The sequence below is a fragment of the Ictalurus furcatus genome, chromosome 20 (genome assembly GCF_023375685.1).
Source record: "Ictalurus furcatus strain D&B chromosome 20, Billie_1.0, whole genome shotgun sequence".
NCBI lineage: Eukaryota > Metazoa > Chordata > Actinopteri > Siluriformes > Ictaluridae > Ictalurus > Ictalurus furcatus.
In genome coordinates this window covers 3,288,926-3,300,875 of record NC_071274.1, presented here as the reverse complement: position 1 = coordinate 3,300,875, position 11,950 = coordinate 3,288,926, and the positions used below count along the sequence as shown (strand labels likewise).

The 11,950-nt window shown below is 37.1% G+C and overlaps 1 protein-coding gene across 1 annotated transcript; it reads left to right on the top strand.

Moving 5' to 3' along the window:
- Positions 1-4,497: 4,497 nt before the first annotated feature.
- Positions 4,498-11,089, top strand: sri (sorcin). Its single transcript, XM_053652014.1, has 8 exons — positions 4,498-4,649; positions 8,345-8,401; positions 8,535-8,604; positions 8,712-8,755; positions 10,062-10,209; positions 10,345-10,458; positions 10,565-10,623; positions 10,770-11,089. The coding sequence occupies exons 1-8, from the start codon at positions 4,602-4,604 to the stop codon at positions 10,794-10,796; spliced, it is 567 nt and encodes a 188-aa protein (XP_053507989.1). The 5' UTR covers positions 4,498-4,601; the 3' UTR covers positions 10,797-11,089.
- Positions 11,090-11,950: the final 861 nt, after the last annotated feature.

The following is an 11,950-nucleotide window of genomic DNA, read 5'->3' as shown; positions in this document are numbered from 1 at the left end:
TTTTCTTCCAAAGGCTCTTGGTACCTTGTTAGGATACATAGCATTATGGACTCCATGAAGTACCATGCAGACTTTCATTTAAAGTCTCGCTGCCTTTGCCAAGAAGTTACAAATGGGTTTTGTTTGGATCTTCCATCAGCACAATGATCCAAAATAAACTGTATGGGAAAAAGTAAATGGACACCTGAATATAGCACCCATACGTAGGCCTTCGCAAAACTGTTGCTACAAAGTTGGATTGGATTTCTTTGTTTGCTGTAGCATTACAATTTCTCTTCACTGGAACCAGGAGGCCCAAACCTGTTCCAGCATGACAATGCCCCTGTGCACCAAGCGAGCTCCATGAAGACATGGTTAATCATGGTTGGAGTGGAAGAACTAGAGTGTCCTTCGCAGAGCCCTGACCTCAACCCCACTGAACACCTTTGGGATGAACTGGAAAGCCAAATGAGCTCCAGGCCTCCTCGCCTGACATCAATGCCTGAACTCACTAATGCTCTTACAAATCCCTGCAGCCACGCTCTAAAATCTAGTGGAAAGCCTTCTCAAAACAGTGGAGGTTATTTAACAGGAAAGGGGGACTAAATCTGGAATGGAAAGTTCAAAAAGCACATATGGGTGTGATGTCCACAAACTTTTGGCCATATAGTGTATGTCCAAAATGATTCAATGACTATAGTATCACGCTTTTGGCATCTCGGTTACCCCAGCTCCCAGCCCTAAAACCCATATCATTGGCCTCCCAAAGATCGAAGCTGGAACGGATTATAATATAGTCCTATTTTGAATTTATATTTGGAAATTCTCTCAAAGATGATAACAGGAACTAACTTGTCTTTGAGACGTTCTACAACATTAACTGTATCTATAAACCTTAATGACTAAAATAATTAATTAATATAATTAATTATTAATTAAGTAATAAAATAAAATTTGTAATCTGTGGCAAATCACTGTGGTATAAGAAGAATAACACAATTTGGGTAGTGCTGTTTGTAGGAAAATAATCAACTCTTCTTCATGCCAGGCCATATCACATGACATAGTTTCCTTTAACAGCGTTATCTTACGTACACTTGTAGCAGAATCTAATTAAAATATAAAATCAAGCAGTTCATTAAAAGACCCAACAATGGTGCTCTGGGGTTGAATTTATTTTCCATCACTACCACGGAGCCCGAACCACACACCAATCTCTGGTCAGAAAGGATTATAAAAACTAGTTCTGAGTGGGAACCCACAAACTAGAGGTTTAGAGAAAAATGGTCACATCATGCAGAGCACTATTTTGCCATGGAAAATTAACGATCAACCATGCAGACCACAAACCGCCTACAATGATGCATCTGGGGGGCTCTTTCGTGCCATTAACCATCAGCCTCTACAATGCCACAATGCCCTTGTACCTCCTACTCCACTGACTGTGTCTCACAAACACACATATTCAACAGTTAATTGTCATTCCATAGATATTACACATGTATATAAATACCATATATATTACACATGTATATAAATACCATATATATTACACATGTATATAATACCATATATATTACACATGTATATAATACCATAGATATTACACATGTATATAATACCATGGATATTACACATGTATATAATACCATAGATATTACACATGTATATACAGTGAGGGAAAAAAGTATTTGATCCCCTGCTGATTTTGTACGTTTGCCCACTGACAAAGAAATGATCATTCTATAATTTTAATGGTAGATTTATTTGAACAGTGAGAGACAGAATAACAACAAAAAAAAATCAGAAAAATGCATGTCAAAAATGTTATAAATTGATTTGCATTTTAATGAGGGAAATAAGTATTTGACCCCTCTGCAAATGATGACTTAGTACTTGGTGGCAAAACCCTTGTTGGCAATCACAGAGGTCAGACGTTTCTTGTAGTTGGCCACCAGGTTTGCACACATCTCAGGAGGGATTTTGTCCCACTCCTCTTTGCAGATCTTCTCCAAGTCATTAAGGTTTAGAGGCTGACGTTTGGCAACTCGAACCTTCAGCTCCCTCCACAGATTTTCAATCGGATTAAGGTCTGGAGACTGGCTAGGCCACTCCAGGACCTTAATGTGCTTCTTCTTGAGCCACTCCTTTGTTGCCTTGGCCGTGTGTTTTGGGTCATTGTCATGCTGGAATACCCATCCACGACCCATTTTCAATGCCCTGGCTGAGGGAAGGAGGTTCTAACCCAAGATTTGACGGTACATGGCCCCGTCCATCGTCCCATTCATGCGGTGAAGTTGTCCTGTCCCCTTAGCAGAAAAACACCCCCAAAGCATAATGTTTCCACCTCCATGTTTGACGGTGGGGATGGTGTTCTTGGGGTCATAGGCAGCATTCCTCCTCCTCCAAACACGGCGAGTTGAGTTGATGTCAAAGAGCTCCATTTTGGTCTCATCTGACCACAACACTTTCACCCAGTTGTCCTCTGAATCATTCAGATGTTCATTGGCAAACTTCAGATGGGCATGTATATGTGCTTTCTTGAGCAGGGTGACCTTGCGGGTGCTGCAGGTTTTCAGTCCTTCACGGCGTAGTGTGTTACCAATTGTTTTCTTGGTGACTATGTTCCCAGCTGTCTTGAGATCATTGACAAGATCCTCCCGTGTAGTTCTGGGCTGATTCCTCACTGTTCTCATGATCGTTGCAACTCCACGAGGTGAGATCTTGCATGTAGCCCCAGGCCGAGGGAGATTGACAGTTCTTTTGTGTTTCTTCTATTTGCGAATAATCGCACCAACTGTTGTCACCTTCTCATCAAGCTGCTTGGCAATGGTCTTGTAGCCCATTCCAGACTTGTGTAGGTCTACAATCTTGTCCCTGACATCCTTGGAGAGCTCTTTGGTCTTGGCCATGGTGGAGAGTTTGGAATCTGATTGATTGATTGCTTCTGTGGACAGGTGTCTTTTATACAGGTAACAAGCTGAGATTAGGAGCACTCCCTTTAAGAGTGTGCTCCTAATCTCAGCTCATTACCTGTATAAAAGACACCTGGGAGCCAGAAATCTTTCTGATTGAGAGGGGGTCAAATACTTATTTCCCTCATTAAAATGCAAATCAATTTATAACATTTTTGACATGCATTTTTCTGATTTTTTTTTTGTTGTTATTCTGTCTCTCACTGTTCAAATAAATCTACCATTAAAATTATAGAATGATCATTTCTTTGTCAGTGGGCAAATGTACAAAATCAGCAGGGGATCAAATACTTTTTTCCCCTCACTGTAAATACTATAGATATTACACTTGTATATTATACCATAGATATTACACATGTATATAAATATCACAGATATTACACATGTATATAAATACCATAGATATTACACATGTATATAATACCATAGATATTACACATGTATATAATACCATAGATATTACACATGTATATTATACCATAGATATTATACATGTATATAAATACCATAGATATTACACATGTATATTATACCATAGATATTACACATGTATATAAATACCATAGATATTACACATGTATATAAATACCACGTGGCAGCAATACAATGCATAAAACCATGCAAATATACAGCTCAAGAGCTTCAGCTAAAGTTCACATCAAAAAGCAGACAGGTTTTGCATTTTTGACCGTGGCATCGTTGTATGGCAGACACTCCACATCATCTCAACCTAATAATAAAGAGATTAAGAAAACATCTTATTTAACAAATAAAAAAACAAGCAACCACAAACTGCTTGAATGAAGCGTGGCGTTAAACGGTGATACGCGGTTTAATTGCATGAATAAAACTATTATAAATATCTAATGTGTTTTAAGCCCCCTAAGCGCCTTCGTGGACCGCACACGTTGTCCATAAGCTACCGTAGTTCAGTAAAAGTTCAGTAAAGTTCAGTACACTTTAGTCCTATGTCTAAAAATCCTCAACTCCTTGTCTTGGATCGCTTTAACTGTAAAATGGACCTCCTTCAAACAATCCTTCAAAAACTGCAGAAACATTAGGCTCATTATTTCAATATGTACAGTAATGTTTTGCCTATTTATTGGAGATGGAACGTTTCTACACTGCAGTTGTTTACTAACCTACTTGTTTTTGAGTTCTTGTGGTTTGGATTAAAGGCATTCGATTCAACTGACCATCAAAACAATATAACAATTATAATAAGAACTCAATAATTAATAGAACTATACCATATATCTTTGATAATGGTGGGTTGTGATTTCTACCAGTAGAATTTTTAACAACCAGGAAGCCCCTAAATATGCTTCACTGCGACACCTTGAAGACAATGCCTGCGTTTATAACCGTAATACTTTCACTTTTCCTGCTTGCTGTTAGTGTGCAATATTTGTATCCTGCAGCCAATTATTTCGCTTGAGGCGGGACTTACTTACACCAATCATATCGCTGGTGGCGGGACATGGACCAATCACATCGTTGGAGGCGGGACTTAAAGCTGTAAGCGCTAGCGCCTTACGGAAGAGGGTGTGGCTTTAAATGAAATAAAATCTACTCTCGTGGAGGCTGTGAATTCGCTTCCTAAAATTGTTGAAGTAAAAATCTCAGTTTTGAGCTAAGAATAAAAAAATGAGTTTCCCAGGGTACGGAGCTCCCGCCGGGGGATATCCAGGAGCGGTAAGAACTATGTTTTTATTAATTTATTTATTACTGATTATCAAAACAGTGATCGTAAATGTATTCGATGCTGGGTGTTTTGGTATTGTTCAAGTTAAATAGCCTTATTACTTCCATATTAATATAGTAGTATACTTGTTAGTATTAGAAAGATCGCTTCTAGGGGTTCCTGAGCTGTTACTGCAAAACACTAAAGCACTTCCGGTTTCCCATCTATACTCCTAGTAGATGAGAAGTAATCACTGACAAATGTGATTAAACCCTGATTAATCATACAGTTCCAGATTTCAGTAGTAGGGTACACAAACGTATTAATAGGGCTGTTGATTGTCAACAAATGTGTCCAAATTTCAAGTTACCTCCCCCCACTCCCCTGAAAATCACTTTGAAATAAGTAGCCTAAGTAAGTGTCAAAATGATGGAAATGAGACAATTAAGACATCTTTAAAATCTTTAAGTGTTTCTAAAGAGCCTTTTTACAGCCTGTTTACATCTATCAGAATAATAACGGACAGAAATTATCCAGAAAGATGTAATTGCACCCAGATGTTTCAATCTGATCACTGAAAACATTTTGGGAGGTCCGAGATGCATTTTAGTTCTACATTATATAAGTGTAGTTATGTGGGTAGTGTCCCCGGTTCGATCCTGAGCTCAGGTAACAGTACTGTTCAATAACTCGTATGTAACTAAGCAGGAATGAATTATTAGTACTATATTAACACCCAAGTCACTACTGTTAACTACTAATAAATATGTAGGCATTACTCAGTAAGTAAACTAGATAGGAAAAAGAACAAAGCGATAATTTTCCAATGTTCACCTGTTCAGTTTCGTTGAGACTGTACCCACTGTACCCTCGGCTTTCTGTTTTTGGCTGATGGGAGAGGAACCAGACGTGTTCTTCTGTTGTTGTAGCTCATCCACCGTGAAGTAACATTTGATGCATGCAAAATGAATGTGCGAAAACGTTGTACGTTCTGAGGTGCTTTCTGCTCACCATGGTGGCAGAGTGGTTATTTGAGTTACCGTAGCCTTCCTGTCAGCGCAAAACAGTTTAGCCATTCTCCTCTGACGTCTCTCGTGAAAATCCCAGGAGATGATTAATTTCTGAAAAACTCAAACCAGCACGGCTGGAACCAACAATCATGCCAAAGTCCAAACTACAATCAGAGTCATTGCGATCACATTTTCCCCCATTTGGATTTTTAACATGAACATTTAAATAAAAATCTGTATCTGTATGATTTTATGCATTGCCGTGCTGCCACATGATTGGATCATATGTGCAAGTGTTCCTAATGAAAAAGGACAGTCAGTGTATAAGACTTAGTAAAATGACTGCAAAAATTTGGCACTTTTAACATGTTTTCACTTTGCTGTGCCTAAAAACACTAAAACAAATGTCTAAATAAACAGCATCTGATCCAAACTATATGCCTGTGTAATGACATATTTAAGAGTATGTCTACTATATATATTCTAAATATGAGCCATACTGGTAAGAAGATGTACCTGTTTGACGAGTGGGTGATAAGACAAGAAGAAGAAAATAGAATGAGTGTATAGTAATAACAACATTAAGAAAAAAAAAACCCTCATAAATTAGACAAAGCTGAAATGAAGCCATTTTTTTCACAGTAGTACAGGGAGTCTCAAAAGTCTCCAAACATAGGGGAAATGAACACTTTTTAGCAAAATTTAACTTTATGTACACATCTGATGAACTTGTGTTAACACATCTGGTGTCATGCGTGTACCTGCAAGTCCACCGCAAACTTGCGACATATTCCTGATCCAGCCATGAGCATGATTTCAAAAGGGTATTTTTTGTCAGAGGCATTCTTAAAGTGTCATGCATGCAACTGCATGTCCACCGCAACCGTGCGACAGATTCCTGGTCCAGCCATGAGCATGATTTTGATAGGTTCTTCTTTTGTCAAAGGCATTCTTAAAGTCTATGTGAAATATATACACAACCCCAATTCCCAAAAAGTTGGGATGCTGTGTAAAATGTACAGAGAATATCACTTTTGATGATATTCTGTACTGTAGATGATGAGATATTCATAGTCTTCGCAATTTTATGTTGAGGAACATTATTCGGAAATTGTTCCACAAATTGTAGACCCAGTTTTTTTTTGCAGATTGCTGAACCTCTGCGCATCTTTACTTCTGAAAGACTCTGCCTCGCTAAGATACTCTTTTTATACCCAATCATGTTACTGACCTGTTGCCAATCAACGTCCAGCTGTTTCTTTTTAGCAACACTTTTTATTCAACCTTTTGTTGCCCCCGTCCCAACTTTTTTGAGACGTGTTGCGGCCATGAAATTAAAAATGACATAATTTTTTTCTTAAAACGGTACATTTACTCAGTTTAATAATTTGATATATTTTCTATGTTGTATTGTGAATAACATATGGGTTTATCATTTCATTCTGCTTTTATTTAAATTTTACACAGTGTCCCAACTTTTTTGGAATTGGGCTTGTGTATACATGTATACTAAGTGTGAAAAATGATGGAAGACATTTTGCTAAAAAAAATGGAGACTTTTGGCACACTCTGTAGTATGACTGTATGGCACCATCATGGTACACCAACCTGAAATAGTTAGTCAGGAAATGTTGCAAGTGCAGCAGAGCGCTACTTTTTCCATTGTGAATTGTGAATATTTAGTTGTTCAGGTCAACCTTAAATATTTCTTGCTGTTCCAGCAGCAAAGGCTTAATTATAGGGTTTAAATACATTTATGCAGGTAAACAGGCATTATAATTGGATAATTTTGCCACCTAGTAATAATAGTTTTACATTTTAGTTAGGTTTTCCCCCCAGAGTCAGATATATTACCTCATGTTTCTATCTCATTTACTTATTCATTCATTCATTGTATCCAGTTTTATCCAAAATACTTATTAGAGACGACATGTCTAACTTGTCTCAGCAGCACTTCATAACATTGAATGTAACTATATATAGTTAAAAAAAAAAAAACGCAACGAGTTGTTCCTTATTAATTTGAACATCATAATCATTGGCAAATCTGTGTGTTGTGAGCAGAATATCATACTTCAGGTATTTGTACTTCATACTTCTTAATATTGGGGCCTATCACACCACCACGGCATCGATTATTTTCCTGTAACAGCAGGAGTATAAAATCAAGCAGTTCATTGTAAAGGCTTTACTTTCCATCACTACCACAGTGACTGAACCACACAGCGACCAGACAGCAGACAAGATTTGAGTCATCCACAAAGTAGAAAAGTCTGGTGGTTTAGAGAAAACACCATGCAGTGTTCCATGGAAAAATCAACAAATAATTAGACCACAAACCATTATATAATCAAGAATTTTTTTTCTAGTTGACAAGCCATTCATTGGTTGTTTCATTTTAGATTTGTCTCAGTTAAAAAAACATAACCAATATGAATAATAAGGTATAAAATAATTGCGTACATGTGTTTAAAAAAATTGCGTATTATTCATTTATTTGATTTGATTTAATATGAGCTATAATATTAAATAAATATATATTTGATATGATATATACAGTATAATGCTACAACAGTGTTGCATTAATGTAATATTAATATTTATGTCATTTTTCATTTAATATATCATTGAAGTAAAAACACTGCTGAACCGGTTGAATGGTGAAAGACTTGTGTGTTGTGTGTCTTTTTGTGTAGTTTCCCGGCCAGCAGCAGGATCCTCTCTTTGGATACTTTACTGCCATTGCTGGACAGGTAGCATCATTTCTCTTCAATCCATTTACACAGTTATTGAGATATATGTTATAGCAGAACAAGTGTAGTCAAAACAAAACTATTCACAGCCAAAGCATATTTGAACACTGAACCAGGATGTATTTTGTGACAGGATGGACAGATATCTGCTGAGGAGCTCCAGGCCTGTTTAACTCAGGCAAACTTCTCTGGAGGGTACAAACGTAAGCCCGTTTAATACTCGGGTCGTACTGAGGTTACAGTAAAAGAAAAAGTAGTTGCGAAGGAAAAATACTGAAAGTTTTCATTAACGACTTGAACCTTTTCACAGCTTTCAACCTGGAGACCTGCAGGTTGATGATCGCCATGCTCGATGTATCCTTTACAGCCATCACGGCAGCTTATTTTTCAAATTGATTTAATTATACCACACTGACGTCGAATTCTCCAATCTGATATGCTGTAGCAATGCAGTCCTTCTCATGTTATCATGTCTATAGTAACAGGGACTTGATGGGAACTCCGCATAATCTAAGACTAATAATAAACTGTTATTTAACAAAGAAGAACCTATAATTGTTTAAGCTTTCGTAAAACGTTCCGTAAGGTGATGCTTATTCATTAAATATTCGGCATATTTAACATCGAGAGTCATACGCTAGATGAACATAAAACTTTGGCAAATTGTCGTGATGTCAGAAGAAATGAATGAATTAAAGCTAGCGATTAAAGGCAAATATTTCCTTCACTGGGTAGGTTTTCCACTGTGGGAAAGTCTTCAGGAGAGAAGACTTTGCACTTTCTAGTTTCTCTGGAACATGAAAAGCTGTGTAAAATTAACTTTAGGAGAAAGTGCAGGAATGACTTTTTAGAGATGATAATTGGAACTAATTGTTTCATAGACGTTCCAACATTAAATGGTACTGTAAATGGATAAAAAGTATGATGTGTTGTTCTTTAATAAGCTGCCGTCATTGGAAAGTAAGCAGTGTCAGGGTGGAAGCAGGAACACTTGACATCACACCACTTTGCTGTTGTTGATTTTCCTAACCACACCCTGTTGTGTTTTATTCCTTACTTTACAATAGGTATGTGATAAAAAACAGGCAAAGTCTGTGTGTCAAAGTGCATATGAGTGTCCACTGGACAGTGTAGTACTGGAAAAGTCAGGCAGCAAGTATGATGTAGTTGAAATGATTTCTCTAGCAATTTGTATGGTTAAATGCATGTTCATGGTAGAATACATGCTAAACCTTGAGAATAAAGTAACGACAGCTGGTATGTATAGATGGCTTTATTAAATCCATTTTAAATGGCACACATGTAAAATGATATTTATTGCAGTACTATTTTACATTCAGTATCAGATTCATTTACCAATTTTTTTTTTGGTGTTGCCTCAAGGAAAAGATATCAAACTTCATTTGAGCTGATTGACATGGCCTTTAAAATGGCGTTGAGGACTTTCCTTAATATGGAAGTGAAAGTGCAATAAACGTAGAAAATGCCACAATAAGCAACAGCTTCTCTAATTCTGGTATATGTGCAATACCATGTGTCTATTGTTGTGAATTTTGTACCTGATCATACGTGATAAATATTTTGTCCATACTACTGGGAATTAAAAACTCCCAGAACTTTAAGCTGAATTGTTTCCATTAACTCCATTCATTTTTATTAGCGTGACATGTCAGGCAACATGGGCTTTACCGAGTTTAAGGAGCTATGGGCGGTGCTTAACGGCTGGAAGCAGCACTTCATGTCCATCGACAAAGACATGAGTGGGACAGTGGACCCACAGGAAATGAACCAAGCTGTTTCCTCGATGGGTAAAAGACGCTTACCTTAACATCCCGCTAAAGCTCATCACATATAACTTATGCATTCAGGAAGTTGTCTTGTGAGTAGATATTATTTAATTAGAAGATGTACTTCTGCAATATTGTATTGTTTTTTGTCTCCAGGCTATAGGCTGAGTCCTCAAGCCATGAACAGTATCATAAGGCGCTACAGCACTCAGGGAAAGATCACCTTTGATGATTATGTTGCATGCTGTGTCAAACTAAGGAGCTTGACTGGTACATTGAACAATTTCTACATTATTTTCCGAGCAATTCTGCCCAATTGACACTTTTGTAAGTAACAGATTTGCTGTGTTTCATTGACACATTATATTGTGTTCAGATATTTTCCGCAGGAGGGACCCGGTGCAAAGCGGAACCGCTTCATTTCAGTATGATGACGTGAGTATGACAGTATTATACAAGAGATAACATAAAATCTAAAATTACTTCTTTTTTTTTTATTTTTTAATTTTTTAAAATTTTTTATAAAAAGTGCAGTTCACTTGATTTTGTTCAGTATGTTTCTCTTTTTTTTTTTGTTTCAGTTTATCCAGTGCACTATGAGCACCTGAGGGAAGTCTCTGGAAAAAGAAGTCAGAAATATTCCATCATCTATGGCATATATTATGAAGTCTATAGTGGCCATGAGCTTTTTTTTTTTTATATACAAATGCTTCTTTTTTTAAACATTTGCTCTAACTAAAGGCATCTTTTTACATCTACATCTTTACATCTTTACATCTTTAATAAAGGCAATTATTACATGTCCTTAACAACAGTAAATAAACGTAAACGTATGAAGGACAAACCACTTAGAATTGACCCATGTAATCCATGTATTGAATGAAAAATTAATTTGATTGTCTTTGCCTATTTTGGTGTTCTTTATTGTATATATCTTATATTGTGAGTGGTAAAAGAGTGCAGCTAATATCATTAACCAGGGTTGCCAGGTTTCAGAAAAAATGTCAAAAACCACACAAAAGAACTGAAACTCACACCCCACGCCCAGTTAAAATAAGACATCAGAAAAGGTAGACTTTTTTCTGTTCTTTTTCTTAGCCATTGCCTGGCGAACTAAAGGTCAACGTGGTGCGCACGCATTTCTGATAAAATCATCCACTCCATAACCCCTCTTTCTCTCTTCCACTCTTTACAATATATCTTACAGTAGACATTCTGTACATCACAGACACAATATCTATACTTACACGTTGTTTTTCTTTGCATTAGATCTAATTTCGATTATTTGCTATAAAACAAGATCTTGCCGGCAAAAGAGTATTTTTAAGCTATCAAAATTAGGCAACCCTGTCAAACTTTACTGTCTGCCTTTCCTCCTCCACTGAAAATGTTAACAGAGCATGCATGGGACGATGTCATGTCAGCCTCAATGGGCCTCTAATGGCGCTTTTTCTCTGCACTGCACGGCTCAACTCTGCTTGCTTAATAGCACTAAGTTCCTTAGTACAGTTCTCCTTTTTGACCACTAAGTGCAATAACTCTCAGACATGTGACTGCCATGCCATTCAGAGGGTAGTCCTGCCACAAACCTAGTGTTCCAGGAATAAGCCCCTGATCCACATCAACACTGACCAGGATAAAGCACTTACTAAAGATGAGTGAACTAATCACTCTAATAAGGCACTTGTAACACATAACGTACTGTATATGTCTTACAGTTGATTCTAGCAATGCATATGAGTCATTCATTGGAGTTTAATTA